This window comes from Exophiala dermatitidis (assembly GCF_000230625.1).
Source record: "Exophiala dermatitidis NIH/UT8656 unplaced genomic scaffold supercont1.2, whole genome shotgun sequence".
NCBI classification, from domain to species: domain Eukaryota; kingdom Fungi; phylum Ascomycota; class Eurotiomycetes; order Chaetothyriales; family Herpotrichiellaceae; genus Exophiala; species Exophiala dermatitidis.
Window position 1 is genome coordinate 676,501 of NW_008751647.1, and position 21,844 is coordinate 698,344.

General features: G+C 51.9%; 6 protein-coding genes across 6 annotated transcripts; 3 read left to right on the forward strand and 3 right to left on the reverse strand.

The window, feature by feature from the left end:
• Nucleotides 1–166: 166 nt before the first annotated feature.
• HMPREF1120_01751 (uncharacterized protein) lies at nucleotides 167–4,906 on the reverse strand (the record flags this gene model as incomplete). Its single annotated transcript, XM_009155775.1, has 5 exons — nucleotides 167–1,502; nucleotides 1,603–2,226; nucleotides 2,287–3,899; nucleotides 3,947–4,721; nucleotides 4,776–4,906. 5 exons carry the CDS (start codon nucleotides 4,904–4,906, stop codon nucleotides 167–169), a joined length of 4,479 nt encoding a protein of 1,492 aa, XP_009154023.1.
• A 1,423-nt stretch (nucleotides 4,907–6,329) lies between these two features.
• On the forward strand, nucleotides 6,330–10,692 carry HMPREF1120_01752 (uncharacterized protein; the record flags this gene model as incomplete). Its single annotated transcript, XM_009155776.1, has 2 exons — nucleotides 6,330–8,367; nucleotides 8,399–10,692. The coding sequence occupies 2 exons, from the start codon at nucleotides 6,330–6,332 to the stop codon at nucleotides 10,690–10,692; spliced, it is 4,332 nt and encodes a 1,443-aa protein (XP_009154024.1).
• Nucleotides 10,693–11,739: 1,047 nt separating this feature from the next.
• On the forward strand, nucleotides 11,740–12,816 carry HMPREF1120_01753 (thiamine pyrophosphokinase; the record flags this gene model as incomplete). The annotated part of the gene is made up of 1 exon (XM_009155777.1): nucleotides 11,740–12,816. The coding sequence occupies one exon, from the start codon at nucleotides 11,740–11,742 to the stop codon at nucleotides 12,814–12,816; it is 1,077 nt and encodes a 358-aa protein (XP_009154025.1).
• Nucleotides 12,817–12,864: 48 nt separating this feature from the next.
• HMPREF1120_01754 (uncharacterized protein) lies at nucleotides 12,865–17,510 on the reverse strand. The gene is made up of 7 exons (XM_009155778.1): nucleotides 17,277–17,510; nucleotides 17,182–17,226; nucleotides 14,366–17,133; nucleotides 13,993–14,316; nucleotides 13,799–13,934; nucleotides 13,621–13,714; nucleotides 12,865–13,483 (listed from the first exon to the last, which is right to left on the reverse strand). Exons 1-7 carry the CDS (start codon nucleotides 17,293–17,295, stop codon nucleotides 13,477–13,479), a joined length of 3,393 nt encoding a protein of 1,130 aa, XP_009154026.1. The 5' UTR covers nucleotides 17,296–17,510; the 3' UTR covers nucleotides 12,865–13,476.
• Nucleotides 17,511–17,772: 262 nt separating this feature from the next.
• Nucleotides 17,773–19,257, reverse strand: HMPREF1120_01755 (uncharacterized protein). The gene is made up of 2 exons (XM_009155779.1): nucleotides 19,045–19,257; nucleotides 17,773–18,992 (listed from the first exon to the last, which is right to left on the reverse strand). The coding sequence occupies exons 1-2, from the start codon at nucleotides 19,132–19,134 to the stop codon at nucleotides 17,913–17,915; spliced, it is 1,170 nt and encodes a 389-aa protein (XP_009154027.1). The 5' UTR covers nucleotides 19,135–19,257; the 3' UTR covers nucleotides 17,773–17,912.
• A 748-nt stretch (nucleotides 19,258–20,005) lies between these two features.
• HMPREF1120_01756 (uncharacterized protein) lies at nucleotides 20,006–21,564 on the forward strand (the record flags this gene model as incomplete). Its single annotated transcript, XM_009155780.1, has 2 exons — nucleotides 20,006–21,484; nucleotides 21,538–21,564. 2 exons carry the CDS (start codon nucleotides 20,006–20,008, stop codon nucleotides 21,562–21,564), a joined length of 1,506 nt encoding a protein of 501 aa, XP_009154028.1.
• Nucleotides 21,565–21,844: the final 280 nt, after the last annotated feature.

Sequence of the window (21,844 nt, forward strand, 5' to 3'; positions counted from 1 at the left end):
GATCATTTAGGCAGTTCTAGAAGCAAAGCTCGGTACAGAACTTCAGGCACTCGAGAGACAACCATATATGCACAAGAGATGAACATCTCCACCCTTCCACAACAGCGTGGTACGAACCGCACGTCATTGGAGCAAACTTGAAGCTGTAGCGACGCTTCTCCCTCGTTCATCCAACCTCTCCTTGTACTCGTCCAATGTACTCCTTTTCCGCCCTCAAGCAAAGCTTGTCAGTGAGATAATGCGACCAGGGGTCCATAATGAACTGAATGCTGGCCTTCTCCCCCACGTGAAAGACACGAACAAGGAAATACACATTCGCTGGGATTCCTGTGCCCTCGCCCGTGGAGATCGAGTAAGTGCGCGCCATCTTCACTTGTGCATTGCTAAGCGAAAATTCGGAGTTGAGCCCTCCTGTGGTTGTTTTGACATCGAGGTGGTATACAGGCGGTTTTATGACCCACTTCGCTGCCTCCGGATAGTTCTGCGCGAGGTAGCGGGTAAAGAGTTTTGACGTGTCTTCCAGTGTAAAGCTGGCATAGATTTTGGCCTTGCCCTCGCTATTCAGAATTGTGACGAATGGCTTGTATCCGTCCCGAGTTCGTAATGGGCTCGTCCAGTGTGTGTTGGGATCATAGGCTGTGCCGAGCATGCGGCTGAGCTCTTGTGACACCTTGCTCTGGCCAGCATACTCCAACTTGAAGGCATCGTCCTTGGGTGGTAAGGGAGCTTTCCGGAAGAATCTGCTCCTAATCCGGGCGCTCGCTGATAGAGAATTTCCTTTCTTTTCGTCGCCTCGGATAGTCGATCCAGACCCAATTGTAGTTCCAGACCATGTCGACCCAGCGTCAGATCTGACGGATTTGGCGTCGGACGCCCCATCGTCGTGGTAGTCAAAATAAAGATCCTCTCCTTTTAGAACGGACGCCTTCTCTGCGGCTGGAAATCCCAAAGTGCTGTCCGGGCCATGATGTATCACAGGAGTGCCCCCGAGGCCTACTTCTTTCATGGGACCAACCGGAAGGAACATCCGCACTATATCTTGTTTCAAGATGATTGTTCTGTATTTGCTGCGTGTAGGAGTTCGCTCTTGTTTCCGGGGATCGAAGTCATCGGCATCTTCGACTTCATCCGGGACATCGTTGTCAAGATTCAGTAGGGGCACTCCGTGCCTCTGAAACCATTCGTGGATCTTCTGTAGGTTCTCCGTCAGAGTTATTGTGAGCAAAAGTGATTGCCTGTCGTCAATGGTGCAAAAGCGTGCGAGTGCTTCCACCAAGTCGGCCGGAGTCTTATTTTCTTCGAAGTAATTCTCGGTGATAAAGATCTTGAGTGTTTCGTGTTGGGTGGAGAGTACTACGCTGCCATCGCTGGAGCGACCAGGCAAGGTGTCCGTTCCGATATTGACAGCCCAAGTTTGGACGACCTTTGGCGTCGAGAACACCTGCAAAGCTTTTAACTTGTCGATTTTCTCCTTCTTTCCGCGTTCTTTTTGTGGAATCAGCCTGGGGAAGTCAAAGGGTTAGTCTTCATCGCAAAATGAGTGACTGGTGATGGTGAAGTCATGTATATAGTTGGTGAAGTTGCAATAGACGTTTGCCATACCTCGCAATCAATTCAGCCCTTGACCGTAGATCTTCTTGTAAGGTTAGATTTGGGTATGCGACATCCACATTTTCTGCGATGCTTATGACTGCCCGAGTGAGCTTCCTCCTCTCTGCCCCAAGTTTTTGTATCAGAAGAGGCATCTTCAGGACATCCTCGACGCCGAAGGCCAATAGGGGAACAATTCCTTGGAAGCTGTCAAGAAGATGTGCTCGATCAGCAATGAACCATGGCGTCGAAGACTTAGCACAACCCAGGAAGTCCCAGTCTCCCGCATCTTTGGTCGTGTAAATAGGCCAGATAGCATGCGTCAGAAGTGAATCAACGGCAGTACTTATTTCGTCCTGCTCGAGATGCTTCTCCAGTTGTAGGAATAAACTCAAGATGTAGGTGAGCGGATCTCCTAGGTTCATAAATTTAACCTCCCGGACCACGTCAGAAACAGTGGCGTCAGGGACCAGGAAAAAATCGCGGAAGAGCCTCTGGCACGACGGATAGATGTTTTTGAGGGGCACAAAGAGGCGAAGACATGCTGGTCCACCCCAAAGGCAGTCCCCGACCTTTGCCCATCGTGTCGGCGTGCTGCTGGGTATGCAGATGAGCGGCTTTTTTGCGAAGGAGTTTCTGTGCTGATGTTAATGACCTCCTCTAAGAAAGGAAGAATCCCGCATAGGGGTTACATACCTTACAAGTTCTTCGTCATCGGCATACCTGGCTTGGATCTGCTCCAAGAGTAATGCAGCGCGGTCAACAGCTGTCTGTTCCCTACTTCCGCTCATTGACTCCAGGCATCGGAGGTAAAAGCGGACATCGCCTTCGACCCCAAGCCCGAGAACAGCTAGCCTCCGCCAACGTGGATCAAGAGCATCATCGACTTCCACGAAAGGGACTTGACCCTGGGCTTTCTCCACGAGCTCAGGTATGGACAGAAAGACGTCCCGGAGTGGCTTCATAATGCCACCATGACACCGTATCTGTGACTGTCCTAGCTCATTTCTTAGCCGCTTTCGGCAGGGCTCGTCAATACCGCTGCCGACGCAGTCACGGTCATCTTCAAGCCATTGTGAGTAGTGGTTCCAGTTATCGCGTAAAAGGATCAAGAAGTCCTTTGGTTCGTTGTATCTTATGATAAACTTGAAGTGGGAAGACAGGCGCAAGGACGTGGGTTGTTTCGGAATGGGCTCAGCCAATCGCGGAAGTGTTGACAAACCAGCAACGTGCTCAAGCCACTCATACCACCGCGCCCCATCCTCTCCGCCAACATTCTCGTAGTCGGATTGAAGAAATGGGATTTCAGGCCTGCCAGTGAAGTAGTGACTCGCTGCGAACGGTTTGTCGGAGTGCAAGTATACCTCGTCGCCGTGAAAGCGTGCAGACCCTAATCCAGTGGCAAACCAGAACTTTTTTACCCTGTAGTCGTCGACTCTGGCGTGGAAGAGAAAGGCAGCTTGAGAGATCAACTGTGCGACCGTCATAGCGTATGGATTGAACGATTCCTTCATGTGTTCGCGGATGATGCCATAGGCGATGGACTCTTTCCCAAGAACCTTGAGCCCGAGCTGCAGGTACAGTGACCGTGTTGTTGGATTATTGGCCGCACCTTCACGCACCAGCGAGAGGCGAAAACCTTCTGGCGGACGGCAGCTTTCTGCCTCTTGCGGCAGGAATACATAATCTTCCTTTGCAGAGACCCAGCGACCATCGCTCAGGGGAATAACAGGCAACTCGGCGATACGGTCATGATTGGCTGAATCAAACGATAACTTAAGCAAAATTTCTGCAAGCCGTGTATGCCAACCGTCGGGCTTTTGTTCGCGGAAAAGCTCACTATGTTGGGTTATGAATGACGCCAGATGGTCCAAAAAGATAGAGGCGGTCATCTTTCGTACTCCCAACACTTCCAGATTCTCCGTCAAAGAGGTGGGGTATACACAACTCAGATAGGCGCGATCGCTTGTCGGGGTTGAAGTCATAGGCACACCTTCTTTGTCGCAGAACTCATCTGGAACGTCGAGTAAGGAGCAAGGCGTCATCAACTCGTTAGTTCTGCATCTCAAGACAGGCTCTCGTGAGAGTCTCTCAAGGATCTCTTTCCTTGCTGACTCAAAGAACCGCGTCTGAGACGGCCTGAGCGGGATATACTGGGGCCAAAGGTGGCTTATCCGGCCCTGGCAGTATTCCTTTGTCACAGCCACGAATGCATCCACGAAGGCCTGTCTAAGCGCCTGGTTCCATTGCGGGTAAGCCAGAATTTCTTCTCTGTTGGCCGACAGCAAGAAGTCCGCTTGGAGCAAAAACTATACATCGTCAACAAAAGGATCAGAGGCAGCTAGTCACTGCTTACCTTGAATCCGTAGTCCCTGACCGGAAGAAAGGCATAGACCTTCTGTGATTCTATCGCTTCTGCCCCGTTGCAGTCGGGAAAGGCGAGCATGATTTGGGAGGACCTGGCTCCAGGTCGCTTGGGCTCCGCGGGGAGATTTTCGGCCAAGTAGGAGCTGACCATATACCGGAGGGTCTTGTGGTCCTGTGTCAACTCAATTGCTGTTTCCTGGTCATTCCTTTGTAGTTTCTTTGTTAAAGTCGTCTGCCACACTGGCCCAGCTCGATGGATGACGATTTTGACTTTCTTCAAGCGACGGAGGAATATGAGCATACGGGGGTCGAAAGTCTTTAGATCGTGCAGGAGTTGCTTCTCTTCATATCCAGGAGACAGTTGAAGGAGCATTGATGTCCAGGATGGGTCCGTCGGCTCTGGAAAGGCCTCCCAGATAGGTGCGATCATGCCTAAGACATTTCTCTTGTCGAACTTGAAAGTGTACGAATTGGATGAGATCCAAACGATGTCTGCTGCTTTGAAGACCGACTTGAAACCGATTCCTTTCTCTCCGACGTAACTGCTGGCACGGTCCTGTCCAGCCTTGGTGCTGCTACCAACCCTGCAGATGGCCTCGACATTCTGTGGGCTGAAGCCACGCTCGTTGCAGTCAATTCGTAGTCGACGGTCCTTGTAAGTTAACGTGATTTCTGGCTCGGCAACAAGGTATTCATTGTCGTCTGCATTTTGGATCAATTCTAAAAGAAAATGGGTTGATTTATGATATAGCTCATCGGCCAACCTGGAACTCTCATCAATTCACCGGACGGTCTGCTTGGCGTAAGAATATACATACGTGTGGAGAGCATTCTCAAGGTTCTGCACGTTTCGGCTTGAGTCTTGGCCATTGTCAAGTCCTGCTTCCTTACGAATCGCGTCGACATGTTTGCGAGCCCTATCAGACTGGTCTATATGGGGGCTGCCCATCTTGTAGTGTGTCGATCGCGGAAGACAACGGTCGCAAAGAGGAGAGTGCAGTGGTACAAGCTCTATAAACGCACTGACTGACTCACTCTGTAGCTGGTGTCGATTGTAAGACTGGAAGTGGATATTCAAAAGGCAAGCGGCTTGGTAGGGCTGGTCACAGGACACCTCCTAAGCCTTGGGCGAGGCTGTGCCTTTTGTTTAATACCAAGGAGTGGCACCAGATCCTCGAGAGAAGCCCTTTCCTCAAGGCTGAGGACAGCGTAGCTTCGGCCAGCAGAGCTTATCAACACAGGCTGGTGCGCATCATACAGATATTTGAGAGCCTGATGCGACGTGGGCAAATGACGACAACATGGATGTAGGGAGTAGAAGCACAACGCAACACCGAGACATATCTGTCTTGCCCGCCCGGACTTATGTCTGTGACTCATGAATGGAATAGCACGGGACTTGCTGCATATATCCCAAGTTGGGATGCGAACCAGCAGATTCAAATGCGAACCAAGTGGTTAGCCAGTGATCGGGCCGATATAGGCACCACTAGGTCCGTGGCATAGGCAAACAACAAGCAATATGGGGACGGTGCGCAGTGCTTTGTACACAGTGATCACGGCGATCAGCTGCCATTATTGCCGTGCTTGAGCTGCAAGTTGTAGAGCATTGGAGCAACGGGTGGGAGGAGATTGGATAGGTCGATCCAATTGTCCTCATGTACAACGCAGATGTGGGCGCCCAGTGGCATTGGCAGTGGCAGTTCGCCTTGCAAGGCAGAAACTTGGCAGATGAGATACAGGTACGCGTCCGCCTTTGGATGTCAACGACGCCGCTCTACGGGGAATTGCACGTGATCTAAGCAGACACCAGCCACTAGTCCTGATCAGGAACTCTCTGGAACAGCGGGATTTCTTGTTCAAACTCAGAATTGACCTCCGAGTCTCTGCAACACTTCTTCGAACCATCGCATTATTTTAGCGACATCCTTCTCTTTCCGTGGTCGTCCTTTCCCGCGACGAACCTAGGGAGACTTTCTCTGCTTGTCGCTCGAATCATGGAGAAAGAGGTCGGTATTTGCGTGGCGTGGGGCCCCCCGGGCCTTCACTCAGATCAAGGCTCGTTAAGAGGCGTCGGGGGGCCTAAAGACGCTTGATAGGCCATGTTGCTGATTCTGTTTCGGCCCCCTGCCATACTAGTAACCGCCGGCGGTGCTCAATTCAGTCTGGCTAGGGAGGCCCTCACAGGACATGGTGCGGCGGCCTCAGCTTCACCGGCAGTGTCGCTCAGCAGCCTGTCCTACAGCACAGAGTCTCTCGTCGCCGCCAGGTCAATGACATCCTCGTGGCATGCTTTATTTTGATAGGGAAGCAAACGGGCGTAATTTGCTGCGGATTTGTTTCGAATCAATCGCCCATTTTGACAAGCAATCATGCCTCGCAAAGGTTCTCGCGCCTCGAACTTTGACGATGAGATTGACGACGGTCTAGAAGGCTTGCGATTGCGCCCGATCCACCCTCAAAAACAAGAGTCTGCCTCAGATGCTCCCCTACTGCACCATGAAGACAATTCGACTCAGTCTGAGATCGGTGTATTTGGTACTACACCACACAATTCTCACGCACAAAGGCAACGTCGGGGAAAGTACGCTGCTGTACCAGATAGCGATGTTGTCGAGGAGGCTGGCCATGATCGCAAACAACCGGAGGCGACTACATCGCACGAATGGAGTGATAATCGGCCCCGATGGAAGCCATACTCTCTCAGATGGCCTGCTTTATTGTCTACTCTCATCATCGCCCTGGTGCTCGGGATGCTCGTTATCTTTCTCCTCGTGTATTCCACCGTGCATGATGGCCTTGGTGACGACGATGGAACCTCCGTAGTGCTCTTCGGGTGGCGATTTGCTCCGACGCTCATCACAGTGCTGTACGCAATTCTGACCGCAATCATTTTCAAGGATGCTCGGCGAACTGAGGCTTTTGCGCGAATGTCCCATGAATCAGGTTCCTCCTCGACTTCAAGCTTGTTCATGAAGCCTGGACAGTGGTGGGTCATCTTGATTGACAGTTTTCAAAGACGAGAGAACCATGGCCGCATCAACTATTTCCTTCTATCTACAGTACTCGTCAATGTCATCAGCTTCCTCCTGATCAACCCTTTGTCATCTGCATTATTACAAAGCCAACCAGTGGAGCTAATCTCCCAAGTCCCCTTTTCGCGATATGAAGTCTCCGAGACTGAGCCTATCAATATGGCGGGCAACGACATTGTGTACTTTCGAACGATCGGAAACATCCTTCAGAATCTGACCACATCCGCCTGGTTGACGGACAAATATGCTGTTGTGCCATTTTCGCCTTCGTCACGCGCTATCGACTTGGGAGTCGCGGCGACCAAGAAACCCCAGACATGGCAGGCCAACACGACCGTGCTATCGATAGATCTCGACTGCGAGGCAATGGATATCCGAAGAGCCATATGGTTTGAGAACTCCACCAAGAATGGTGTGACATATTACCGGTCTCTGTTGCTCAGCGATAGCGGAGGATGCGAGGCTGGGATCAGCGGATATAACCAGTACATGGCTTACTATGGCGGAGGTTCTTGGTTTTCACCGCCACATGTTGTCTCAACGGTATGGGACGACAACGACTCAAGCCGGTACTATAACTCTACGCAAGCCTGTGCCGATCGACAAGTTATACTGTCCACCAACGGCACCTGGCAGGGCGCTAGATCAGACACCTGGAACGACGGTTTCAAGGCCGCGGCATGGTCGTGTCAAAGTAGCTTTTACGTTGCCGAGATGCCTGTCACGACTACCACAGGAATAAGTGGCACTGTGGTCGATGTTGACGACTCTCTGTTCGCGGCTCAACGCAGTCTCGTGTCGCCGCGCATTCTTGACCAGACTCGCTTTGAGACTGCTTTTCTGGCTCGCAACTGGACAAGCATGATCTATTCCCCTGACATCGACGCGGTGCCGAATTTTGGGGGCGCATCAGCCCTGCTGGCTGCTGCATACGATCTGGATCCCATCAGCATGATACAGGATGGCGCTCTTGGCGAGACCGCTCGAAGGATTAAACAACGGTTTTTAGGCGAAATGATGGTTGCAAGTATATCTGCAAACACAGCATCTCTGCAGACTGGACAGGTCACTGAGAGTCCACGAAGGGTGGTGGTCAACCTTCCCATAGCAGTCTCGCTGGCCGTGCTTTTCATCGTGGCAGCCGGTCTGACCGCTGTAGCTTTGTTTGTGTCAAAGCAGCGCCCTCTGAATCTGTACAACGATCCGGCGTCGGTGGCGGCCGTGGTCAAGCTCATCGAGGGCAACTCGGTCCTTCGCGACTGCTTCAAGCCACAGGATGCCAGCCGCGGCGACGCGGGACACACACTGGACAACACAACGCATTACTTACGCGACGGACTACTCCTCTCGGTCAAGACAGTTGAAGATCAACCAGGTAAGAACCTCCCGTCTCATGGACGGTATAGCGATGCTGATGTGGGCAACAGAGGACATCCCCTCTCCGACAGAGACACCCCGGGATTGGAGGCCCTTTGCCGTGCGGCGACTTGGTGGTAGTCTGTTGCTTTTACTCTTGACCGCAATGCTGGCTGCCATTCTGACCCTCTACGTACTGGCACGGACGACCGGCCTTTATGAGAGCGCCTTCACGTACCAAACCAACTTGCTCTCTTCCAGAAGCAGTCTCTTCACATTTGCACCTTATTCGATAGTGCCCACTTTCCTTGCCGTCCTGGTAGGCCTATGGTGGGATAGCCTGGACGAGACTTTCCGCAGACTCCAGCCTTACGTGACGATGGCGCAAAAGCCGGTGCCAGCTACGCCCAATATTGGCTTGTCATACGTGGCAACGCATCCCCTTGGCTCCATGGTCAAAGCGGCGAGGAACAGCCACTGGCTCGTTGCATTGGTCTCGGCCGGTGCTGTCTTGGCTCAAGTTCTTACGGTGTCCATGTCAGCCTTGTGGCAGAGAGCTGACGGATCTCGACCTGGTGACATTGGTCTGGTTCGCACTCTGGAGCCGAGAACCCAGCCATTCGTCTATGTATATGCTGTGGGCAGTTCCATGGGCGGAGGCGACCCGGAAGGGCAAAATATTCTCTCCAGCTTTTATGGCGACCTGTCGACCAACTGGCTGTACTCGGCAACATTGCAACTTGCATATAACGGATCAGAACCGGTCTGGAGCAGCGATGGATGGAGCTTTGTGCCAGTAAATCTAACTTCGATTCGGGATTCACAAATGTACCAGGATACGCCCTCTTCATCTACCAATGGGACTGGCGGATCTGTGAAGAGTGTTAATGTCACCCTGATAACGCCAGCTTTACGAGCCACCGCGGATTGTAGCGCTCTGGATTCGACGACAAACCTGTCGAGCTGGACGACCGAATGGGACCTGACCGATCCAGGAGTGTGGAATGTGTCGACAAATCCGACTTCTCTGAAGAAAGGAATTGAGGTCAACAAGGAATACGAGCTCGGTGCTAGTGCTGCGCTATCGACGACGCCAATCCTGAGCCGGGCAAGGACAATTGTATGTTGCGCGAATTCATCGGGCGATGGCCACGACTCGGCGGCTATTGGCTATTGGTCCAACAATTATGGACAAGGCCTGCAATATGACTTTGAGACCTCCTCGGGCCCATATCCTCGTAACTTTACGATGAAGTGGATCAAAGGAAACGCCCTTCAAGATGACTATTACATGAACTCGACATATGCGGAATCCGAAACCATGGAATCCCACGATTTCAGACATCTAATCTGGAGAGAAGGCCCGACAATGACGGCGCTTAATTGTCGCCCACGGATAGAATGGGCCAACGCCAGTGTGACGGTTGACATGAGTACCGGCCGGGTGTGGAAATACTCGGTTGTCGACGCTCCAAAGACTGTTGGTTGGCCTTGGACTGACGTCTATCAAAGCCACAGCTACACCCAACCGGGGGACGGCGTGGACAAGGGTGTCATTCACGACCAGGTTACGGTCAGTCCTGGAGTGCTGTTTCAAGACGCGTTGATGTTTGCTGCGGATCTGCAGAAGTTCTGGCCCGCCGGCGGAGCTTCCTACATCCATACGGAAAATCTGGATGACAAGAATTTCAACTTCCGTCTTCCTCCTCAGGGACTCAATGTCGATCTCATGTCATATTCCATGTATCAGCTTGCCCATGGTGATATGGATGTGCTGATGGATCCATCGCAGATGGAGCAGCTCGGGCAGCGAGTCCTGGCGACGTTCTTCCAGCACTTCATTTCTTCAAACGTCTCGGCTAGTGGCGGTTGGGGATTTCAGCAGATCGGAGCTACTCTGCCTGGAGATCTCGGAAACATCACGCATGACGTCCTCAACCCGGGTGACTATCAAGACCAAAACACTACTCTAACTTCCGACACGAATGCTCCGGCCCATGTGGAGATCGCCGTTGAGGTTCTTCAGATGTCACCTGTGGCGGTATACATTTCCATGATCATTTTGTTGATCCTGTCACTGGTCACACTGCTGGTGTATCTGGTGGGATATCGGCATTTAAGGAAATTGAGGTACGATTTTGACGATCTGGCAAGCGTCATCAGTGTCGTCTATGATAGCACGAAATTGCAACGCTGGGTTCAGGACCATCCTGATCCCAAGGATTGGACGCGCAGAACGGCCGATGGGCAGGTCCCGCGTGTTCAGCTCGGCCCGTTCCCTGGCAGTACGGGACAGGAGATATGGGGGATAGAAGTTGTTGATACCGAGCAGCGGCAGACTTAACTTGAGAGTGGGTATCCCACGAATTTACGACAGAGATGATTTTGGTTTGCGATTGAAAAATCGTTGTGCTGGATTTCTCGGAGATGACGAAGCATACGCCTGTCTGGAGGGCCAAGGTGATTTGCCGTCGAAAACGAGGAGGTACCGGGTAGCCCAGTTTATTGTCCGACCGTATATGCCGGACTGTGCCATGTTGGCCCGACGTCCCATACATAGTCCAGACCCAGCTGAGTAACTCTAGTACAGCCCCGATTGTGGTGGACAATTCTTAGGAGTACGACCCGGGGCTCAGAAGGGTACTTATAGGTATACGGCGGACTGGTAGTAGGTCATTACAGTCAGCCTTGCGTGCCAAGAACACCGGGTCCCACTGTCCTCCACTTCCAGCCTCGACCACGACCTGAGATATCAAAGATGGATAGGACAAGGCTTCCGCTTCCCGTCCGAGCCTACATATACTGCAGTGTATCTACTACCGTCTAGACAGCTGTCTTCCTGTCTACTTTACTTAAATTTACCGAGAAGGAATTATTTACAACACATCAACAAAAGTCCAAAATAAACGATATATCGCAACGATTTGCATTTTTATCTCGCTCCAACCACTTTAATACATACCGTTCAAGCTAGGTACCCACGGCACTGGACCCAGTTACACAAAGACAGATCAGTTGGGTTCCAGTTGGCCTGTGCCGATTGGGAGAGAGGAGAAAGTATCACACAAGAACATCACAGCAATTGATCTGATACTGGACACGATATTCGATATCTCCACCTAAACAACATTGGTTATTATATGCCTGTATATCTACATCTACATCTACCGTGCGGGCTACCGTGATATATACACATACACATATACCTGTATCTTGCTGGCGGCAGACCAGGAGCAGAGCAGAGCAGTGCAGACAAAATCTTTGCCTTACTGCATCGCATCACGACCAGTCAACTAACAGACTCGACGGACACGACAAGCCTTACTGTGCTTCTCTCTCAGGATACAACTCAATCTCAATATTTCCCGTTGGACGTCCAGCAAAGCAAACCATGCAGGATCGCGATAATCATTCCTCTTCAAGCTCGGAACCCAGCTCTTCTAAGCCCGAGTTATCAACGACAAGTTCAATCCCAGCGAAGGTGGTCTCTTCATCCGCCGCTGCACCACCAGCTACCGATTCTAATACCACCACTGCTCCTCCTCCAGTTAGTACGAACACTACAGTACCAGAATGGCACCCCACAGGCCTACTGTCCGGCCACCCAACCCGCCCCTACGCCATCATCATCCTCAACCAACCCATCAACTACAAGGCGTTAGACGCCGTGATCGACCATGCAGATCTACTCGTGTGTGCGGACGCCGGTGCGGACAGATTATATAAATACCATCAACAACAACAAGACCAACAACAGCAACACCTCCCTCTCCGTCCTCAGACGCGTCCCCATATCCGCCTCCCAGACGCCATAGTAGGCGACCTCGACTCCCTCAGCCCCCAAGTCGAACATCACTACCGCGCCCAAGGTGTCCAAGTCATCAAAGACCCGAACCAGTACTCTACCGATTTCACGAAATGTTTGAAATGGATTCGACGGACCGTAGAACACTCTCAGCAGTCGTCCCTCACCCTCGCTGGACCGCAAGAGTGCGAAGTCGTCATGGACGTCGTCGTCCTAGGCGGTCTAGGCGGCCGCGTCGACCAAGCCTTTTCCCAAATCCATCATCTCTACATGGCCTCGAACGATTCTGACCTTCTAGTCGGGAGGATTTATTTGTTGTCCGAGTCGAGTTTGTCGTTTGTTCTGGCCGAACCAGACTCCGACAGCACCACTCCCTCTTCTTCTACCACCACCACCACCACCTCCATCCTCAACATCATCCATGTCCCCGAATCCAAACAAGGCTTTTCCTATTTTGAAGAAAACGTCGGCATCATCCCCGTCCTGGGCCGCTGTCACATCACCACGACGGGACTCGAATGGGATGTGGAGGACTGGCCTACGGAGTTTGGCGGTCAAATGAGTACGAGCAATCATATCCGATCAAACAGAATAGAAATCGCGTTTCAGGGGCCTAGACCGTTGTTTACTATGGAATTGGGGAGAAGGTTTCGACATTGCTAGTACTATGTACTACCACTAGTTAGAGCAGGAGGAGAATAAAAATGAAAACAGAGGCAAGAACCAAACCGCGGTTGGATTACTACGATTCTTATCAGTCTAATTGATTCTTTCTTTATTCACTCCTCACTGTGCCAAATGATGCCATGTCTTTGGCGTTCCATCTGCCGCTCAGGGAGCACACGCTGCTAGCAAGTCCCAGTACAACTGAGGCACGGGTTTATTTCCCGCAACATACGTTCACTTTCGCGTCCCTGGGTCATCTTGACTGTAGCTGTCTGCGGCACAAACCGCTCAGTGCTATGGCTATGGTATCTTCCCTTCACGTACATGAAGTGCACCGTCGGGATGTCGACGACCTCTCCCATACACCAATCCTTAGCTTTGGCGGCCTGTCCGGAGTCCTGGGTAGTAAGGGGTGCCTATGGGCGCCCGCATTGGACGTTGCACATGGTGGATCCCAATGGAGGTAATACAGACCTGGTGGTTCCCTGGTGGTTCGGAACGGTCCTGTGCTGATGGAATAGGACATCGTCTTACGCTGGAGTGTCGCTCGGTGTATGACATCGCCGCAGGAATTGTCGTCGATGCTCTGGATCATGCATGCCACCAAGGTGGCTTGTAGCTCTGGTTGGGTTTTTTACGGTTGCGATACTCGCTGCTTCATGTCCTGTAACGGCCGGAAAGGCCAATCAGCCTGGCTTCTTGGATTGCAAAGAACTCTTCTCGGAGGTTGATGTGCGGAAATTATCGTCGTTTTCATCTCCGCCATTCCCACCACGTCGAGTAGATTTTTTGGGGCCATACCAGTCCACATCTTTAAGATTGAGTCTCCTTGCACGGGCGGTGTGCCGTCCTGCTCTCTCGGCTCGGCTAAGAGTCCGGTCGAAGGGATCTGGGCCTGGTTTGAGTCCTTTAGTATTGGGGTTCCTTTGTAACGGGGGTTGCATAACAGGGCCTGAAGAAGGGGATCCATTGGGAGTACCATCGTGTTGATCATCGTGCAGATCATAGTTCAAGACCAGATTCTTGATGCGCTGTTGTTCCTCTCTTTCGGCTGCTTGTTGCGATTTCATGGAAATCGCGAAACTCGAGTCGGATGGTAATTCAATCGTCTTAGTCTGCTCAATCACCTGTCAGTTTGCATCCTTAAGGAAGCAGATAAAACGGGACACTTGCTTGTTGTCGATTTCCCTTTTTGGTCATTAATGAAAATGCCATTGTGTTGGGCTCAGTTCGAACTTCGGCGGGTGCTTCTTCGTCGTTTGCGTCGACTGGTGCTCGCTGGATTTTACGGATCGGAAGGGGCACGTCGAATTGAGCCTTCCGCTCAAATTTGCGAGAATCTAGGCTTTCCGCCATCATCTTCTCGAATGCCCGTTCAAACTCGGCTTCTTCTTCTGGGTCGACCTGTTCTTCTTGACGTAAAACGACAATCTGCTCTTCTTCCTCCTCTGAATCCCGATGGCCCTTTTCGTCGGCCTCATCTTCAGCCGCCGCGGCCTTTGTCTCGTTAACCATCAAAGCTGGTACCACAGGAAAAAGAACTTACCTCGCCTTCCTCGTCTGAAGATTCAGCAAACTCTGCCTCGAGCTCGGCATCGGCCTCACCTTCCTCGGATCCTGACTCATCATTGTCATCCACTTGTTCAACGGCTTTCTCGGTCCCTTGCTGCTTGTATGTTGCATTCACGGCTTCGGCGAATAACCTTGCGGCTTCAGGCAAATCGGTCACAAGCTTCCAATTCGGCCTCACAAGCGAAAAGGTGTCTTGTACCAAGAAGTCAATCTCCATGGGAAGGGGATCCTTGATCAGGATGTAGTACTGGAAGAAGGTCAAGAAGAAGTCGAGCTTCTTACGAGAACTACCCCTGTCGAAGCACACTCCGCAAGTATCGAGGATAGTGCAAACCAACCGTATTCGAAAGAAGTCGTCGGGAGGGTCAAACGGGGTGAAATTGTCAGGCTGTGGTGTTCCGCTTTCATGACCAAAAGTCACGATTCGATACAAAGTATCGAATATAACCGTCGAATCGATCATTTTGTAGTTGTACAGCTCGCCCAGATACTTGACTTCCGCTATTCTCCGTTGGTTGAACTTGAAATCATTCTGTTCAAGACCAAGCGTGATTTGTTCAAGAATGTTGTCGATGGCTCCGATCGCAAAGTCCTGGTGGTAGCGAAACAGGCCCTGGAGTAACACTGCCAGGAGATGGATGTTGCTGTATTTGACTTTGCCCGGCTTGCTGAAGATCTTCTCGAGGAGGTCGACGACTTCCTTTTCCTCCCAATGAAGTTTGCGAAGGGTCTTCAGCACCTTCATGTAGTTGCGTTTGGTCAAGTCCACATAGATCAGCTGGCGCACAAAGAGTTCCACAGGAGTACGCTCCTTCTGCTGGATGGCTGCCCTCTGCGGAGGATCCACATAATACAACGCGTTCTCGATCAGCATACGTTCCTGAGCACCCATGTGCTGGGCGGACTTTTTGCGACTCAGTGTCTCGAGAAACGAGGCCATTCGAGGGGCCGTCTCAGGACTGCGCAAAAGGTAGCGGCCACAATTCTCAAGTAAATGCGCAATGATTTCAATGTTCATCCGGGAAAAGTCGTCCAAGCTGACTTTGAGACAGTGGAAGATGACGTGCTCTGGGACGACACCGAATTTTGTCAACTCCGCGAGATAACGAATATTCATCAGCCGGGCCTGACCAAGGAAATCCTTGGTTTTGCGTCTCTGCAAGCTTCGGAACTCCTCGTCGAGGTGTGCCACAAGGCCTTGCACGATGTCTGGCATATACTGCCCCAAGGTGGCCGCAAGGCGGGCATAGAAAGGTAGTAAATCCGTCCTACCTCTGGGGATGTCCTGGAGAGCTTTACTAAGACGATTGCGAGAAGCCTTGGAGTTGAGGAAACAAAAGTCCAGCGCCACCTGGTCAACCATATCCTTGGTCTGCAATTCCGGGAGACGCAGCAGGAGAGCATCAACTTGGGCGCCAACAGTTTTGTTTGCAATTGCCGTTGTCTGATCATCGTTCTCAGATGGTTTGCCCGCACCGTTCTCAGTTGCAGCAGCACTCGGATCAGTTCGCTCGTCGGATTCGGACTTCTTCTTTGCGTCCTCGAGGAGAATACTAGGTACCCGACCTTTGAGATCCATCAGGTTCTCGTAAAAGCGGCGTTCATCCTCATCCTCCCAGATGCCGGCACCTTCAGCTGACCCTTTGAGATAGTCGCCTGTCTTGATCATTCCGACGCCACTAGCCGTTGCATTATCCGCGTTCTCTTGCTCAGCAAGCTCGGGCATTTCTTGTCCTAGCACATCACACAGAACCTGGGCACCAGCAACCAATTTTTCTTGAGCCTTCAACTGCTTCTCGTAGTTGGCCTGTCTGTCCTCGAAGATTTCACCGCTCTTGACATACGCTTCTGCATTTCGACGGCCTTGGCTGGTCAACAGCTTTTGGTTCCGGATGACATGACTCTTGACACTCCCCAGATAGCGGTCGAGAACGTTAATGAACCTTTGCCGAATGGATTGCGGAATGATCGGTTGCTCCTCGTCGCTTGAACCATTGGCAACCGCACCCTCCTTTGGCGCTTCTGCAGTCGTACCGTCGGCATCTCCAGTTTTTCTAGCTTCATCGGACGGTGGCTTGAGCCCAAGAACATCCCAGGCAAAGTTCTTCACAAACAGGACCGCCAGTCCTAGATTGGCATGTTCAGGATCATGACCAAGCAGTTCTTTCAACACTTCCAAAGGGAAGGGCTCATTTTCGATCTGAGCGTCGGGACGAGTTCCGTTTGTGGCCGCCTTTGGTTTAGATTCCGACTGTAGCTGACCCTCCTTCCCGCGCGCTAAGCTCTCATCTGGCCGATCGACATCGTTTAGACTGCGAAGAATGCCACATATCCAGAACTCGGTGACCACGCGGAGGAGGATCCGATGACGCGAAAGACGCTCTTTCTCCTCCCGTTCCCGGACCTCTGGACTCCAGAGCTTCATCTGAGCCTTGTCCGGGGGTGTCAACCCCTTGCCAAGAAGCCATGCCAACTGTTTCGTGAACTCTGAAGGCCCGAATCGCTGGTGTAGGGCACTGACCACCTCGACCGCGGTCGAAATCTCGCTCGCAGTCTTAAGTTTGCTTAACCCTTCCGCCGTGGCAGAGATGATCTCCGAGAGGTACTTTTGGAGGGATAACGTGCGAACTTCGGAAAGAAACGTGTCCTGTGATGTGGAAGAGAGACCGGTTCGTAGACGTTTGATAAAAGCGGTGTTCTTCTTGAGAGACGAGTCTAGAGATGGTGCTACCTCGTAAACATCTGCGGTATATTAGCGAATTTCAACTGTGCAACAGACGAGGACAGTACCCTTTGTGCCTGCCCAGACGCGCAGATTCAAGTCACGTAGCTCTCCTGATCCGCTGGTTAGTATGCTCGTATCTAGGCGGACAGAGTCAGCCTACTCTTGCGCTTGCGGTCCATGATGGCCCGCGATGTTGTAAAGGATGTGCTGACGCTCGCATGACGAAGAGTAAAGGTTTGAGAGGTCAGTGACTCTGCCTCGTTACGTCAACTGGCAGAATACACTGCGTATAATCACATCAACCTGGCTTCACTCATTGAAGTGCAGCGGTGGTCGTAAAATGTGTCTTCACTCCGCCTTGACATGGACTTGAGGATCCCGCCCGCGATGATGGGCGCCAAGCCAAGCAGCGACCTTGAGGCGTCAATTGAGTCGGAGACGCATCATTGGCCAATAATAATGCAGTGCCGTCCCTGCAGCGTGCCGCCTGCCAATGATCAACTTGAAAGTGTAGGCAAGGGCCCCCTAGCTTATCTTATCGCCTGATATACCATCTGGATGGTATACTTCCATTTGTACTATGTGTACAATGTACACCGATAGCCTCAGATGCAAGCTTAACGAATTGCAGAAACCGCAGCCTTGCGTAGCACTAGTGGTGATCAACTCCCAGCCATGACCTGGCATCCGTTTCATTCGAAGGGTATCTAAAACCTTGCGCCAGGCGCCTCTATTATCTTGAACGTCATGGTATCGTACCAAGTACTACGTTGTATGCCTTAACCGATGGTGAGGATCACACCCCTTCTCCAAATATACGGGCTTTCTGAGCAGCCAGTTTACTTTTCCTTGCTTCGGCCATCCCACGCTCTGCCGTGGACTTCTCATCCTTCTCATTCGCAACCTTCGCCTTTTTCCGCGAACCCACTTGCGGACCTTTGGCGCTTTCAGGGTTTCTCTTCCGCTTCTCTCCTTGTTCTTCCACGTCAACTTCGCCGCTCTCAACTTCGTTGGCAGCGACGTCATCGGCTTCTGTCCAAAGTTCATCGGCCAACCAGATCGGTACAGCAGTCGACGATTGACCCTTGATGTGAATACCTCTCACATTCCTCCACCCCTTGGCCACGTGCTTGTCGATCAGATTTTGGACGACGGCGGCGATATTGTCCGCCAGCTGCTCGGGCTTGAACGAAACGAGGCCGACTCGCACGGCTACCAACGTTCCCGGTCTGAGGCTGACTGGAATAGCGTTGATGGCCTTCTCAATTTCCTTGGCGAGAGCTGCTGGGGAGACGGGCGGAGCGGATCCTTCTCCTTTGGACTGTTTCTTTGACCCTTCTTTCTTCCCCCTTTCCTGCTTTCCGATTGAAATGGGTATGGGCCTCTTTGAGGTACTCTTGTAGAACACCTTTCCTAGTACCGCAGGCAATCGAGTTATTATACGGTCATCGGCGAGAAATATATCGTGTTCCGACAGCAGCTGCCTCCTCTGTTCGAACGTCTTGTATCTAGCCTTCAGTTTCGTGAAGCCGATAATTCGTGTGATTCGGGACTTGAGATCTGCGGGAAATGCGTCGTCGGCCACGACATTCTTGACCGCTCGTTGGGGGTCTGTAGTGATCAAGCATATTCGAAGGTCGGAAGAAGTATTGAGCGAGTGCGGGACCGTTATTTTGCTGGGTTTCAGGCGTGTCTGGTCGACAATGTGCTGTTTTGTGGTCAAGGTGAGCCATATCGGCGCCTCTGCATCACCGGCCACCTCTTCATCCGAGTCAGACGCATCGGCAGCAAGAAGACTCTTCTTATTCGAAGCCTCCTGTAAGCGTTTTGTTTCAGCCTGCACGTGCTGTAGAAGGGCTCGAGAGGCTTTAAGTGTCTGGGATGTTGTTAGAACAATGGCGCCGCATTGACGGAACATAGTAACATACCTGCTCGGGGTCGAGCTGGTACGGTGAGTCCTTGGGGTGTCTGACAGACACCGTCGTCGTCGCTTTCGCCGGAAGAGCTGTGACTGCCATGAGTTTGCGCGGTGATGGACTTGCTGAATGAACTGCGCAAAAGAATCGTCTTCAACATCAAAGTTGGAGTCGATGTTCGCCCAAAAATTTCAGTCGGCGCCGGAAAATCATGAGGCGCCGATGTGGATCGTTCGCGTCGACGCCTCAGGAAGGTTTGCCGGATGTGGGGACCTGGAGCGTCGTTTCGTGTCACTTTCTCACCACAAACAGTTCCACGTCCAACACGCTCGTGACCGCGCCTCATGCCCAACGATCAATATATGCAGATGGCTGGGTTCAAGAGCATCCATATGCCATGATTTTTCCAGGCTTGCACCTTGAACTTGGTCCTGACTCTGATGCTTTCGATCAGCTTGTCTTCCCATCGTGCAACCCCTAATTAAAGTAGTCCGTAAAGGTGCTGAGGGAATCGTCCTCGCTCGTTGTAGATGCTGCCGACCAAAAGATTCAATCAACTGTATCTATGCTACCAATCGAACACTCTTGCATTCCTGACCATATTACACATTCTGCACGCTCTGCACGCTCTGCTACATTCTCTATGTCGGCAAAATTGACGTAGCTGGCGGGTCCATCTGTTACAAATGTGCCTGTGCAAAACGCGCCAAATCGCGAATTGGCGCGCGTAGAGGTGCGGTTGCATGTCACGGTCCGTTTCTTTTTCAACTCCAGTCGACCTCTTCTCGACCACCACCTTCTTCACTGTTGGGTATGTCTAGTGTGCGATCCCTCGAGTCTGCCTCTGAATGTTTCATGAGCAGACTCGACAGCCAGGCACTGTATCTCTTCTGCCGAGGACGCGCTTCCTGCTGGCTGTAGCCGTCCGCTCGGCTGCCACCACTGTCTAGATAGCTGAGGCCAGAGCAACACCATGTCTCCTCCTCCATCCATTCCACGGACGAATGCAGCTCAGAATCCTGGCTCCAAGAAGTCAGCAGCATCTCTCCTCCCTGCATTCGAGCCATTGTCGTCCTCTCCATCGCTCCCGAGGACCCTGAAGCGGAGTCGAGATGCATTGAACGAACAGCCAACATATCCCACGCCAGTGCCCACTTCCTCCACTGCCATTCTTTCCTCCTCGCCGTCACGCATTCACCTCGCCAAGTCCAAGCTGCAGAGGACCTCTTCCACCCTTTCGGAACGTACTCCCCTCGGGGCCGTCCCGTCGATCCAACTTGATGGCGATGGCAAGATAACGCGTATGGGACGATCCAGCGCCTCGTGTGACTACCAACTATCTGCCAATCGTCTGATCTCGAGGGTACACGTCGAAGCTTGCTACAAACCGGCAAACTCGAGTCTAGCACGCGACCGGGTGGAGATCACTTGTACTGGCTGGAATGGTATTACGATACACTGCAGGGGACAAGTGTACGATGTGAAGAAGGGAGAAACATTCTCCTCGGACGTGAGAGATGCCGAAATCATGCTTGACGTTCATGATAGTCGTGTGGTAGTCTTGTGGCCTCCAAAGCCTCATTTAGGCGCTATATCATCGGATGACGAGGAAGAGGAGGATTCTCCTTCGAAGCGCCAGCGGGTCATGTTGCGACATTCGACACCACCAAGTCCCAGTCCGTTACAAACCCGACGACGACCTGCTTCCCCCATTTCTCCTTCGCCTGCCGTCCAAGCCTTGATGCCATCCTCGCCTCCGCTTCCTCCTGCACGTGCTCCGGTGGAAGCCGTCCAAATATATGAAGATCCGGCATCACCACCCAGGGTTGACGGTGCCGCTGACGTCGCAGAGGTGTCCCAGACTACTCAAGCCTTGTCCGAAAGCGTCCAAAACCCTGTCGTCTCGCAGCCCAACATTTCCAGCACGACAGAGGACTTTTCCGACAACGATGAAGAAAACGATCCTATCATCCATTCGTTCGGCCCCTTTGGCGCTAACCTGCTGCCGAGAATGGCCTCTTTCACTACTGCTGGGGATTCTCCCAAGCCCAGTACTTCCATCAAGAGTTCGAGATCGTCACATGCGGAAGCACGTCAAGCTAACCAGCCACCAGCAGTGACTAAAAAGCCTCAGGAAGACCCTGAGATCGACGTCCAGGGCCATATCATTAATCAACTCGCCTTCTCAAGGTTGTCATCTACTCCACTGTCCACCATACTAAGCCATCTTCCACGAGAGGCCGGTGTTCTGTCCATTAATGATATTAGGAAGATCATCAAAGAGACAACATGTATTGGGGAGGTAGCGAGGGAAGGAAAAGATGCCGCTGGGAAGCCTCTGGAAAGCGAGTATTACTACATCCCAGATGAAGATAAGGATGAAAAGAGAAAGGAAGCGGTGGTGAACGATCTGCGGAAACCTGGATTGCGAGCATGTCGGAAACAGCATAAGGTAAGCTTCGGGTGGAAACTTATTGTGAAGGTTGGAACACTGACACGGCGCAGCAATATTTCTGGCGCAAGCCGAAATGATCGACGGCTGAAAAGAATCTGCAACATGGGTTGCTGGGTACTGCGCCTGCAAATGTCCGTGCGGAACATTTTCTTGACGTGACAAAAAGTGATGGTGCACACGGTGCTTATTGTTAGCTTTTCTATGGCATATTTGTCCTTTTTAGCATATGCTATTCCTGGCGTATGTCTATCTGGGGATAATATGGCTCAAGCGTTCAGCATTATGCATAGCATGGCGGAGAAGGGGGTTGAGATTGCATCGTGGGCGGCTGGCTGGCAGTTTTATCAGGCGGAAAGA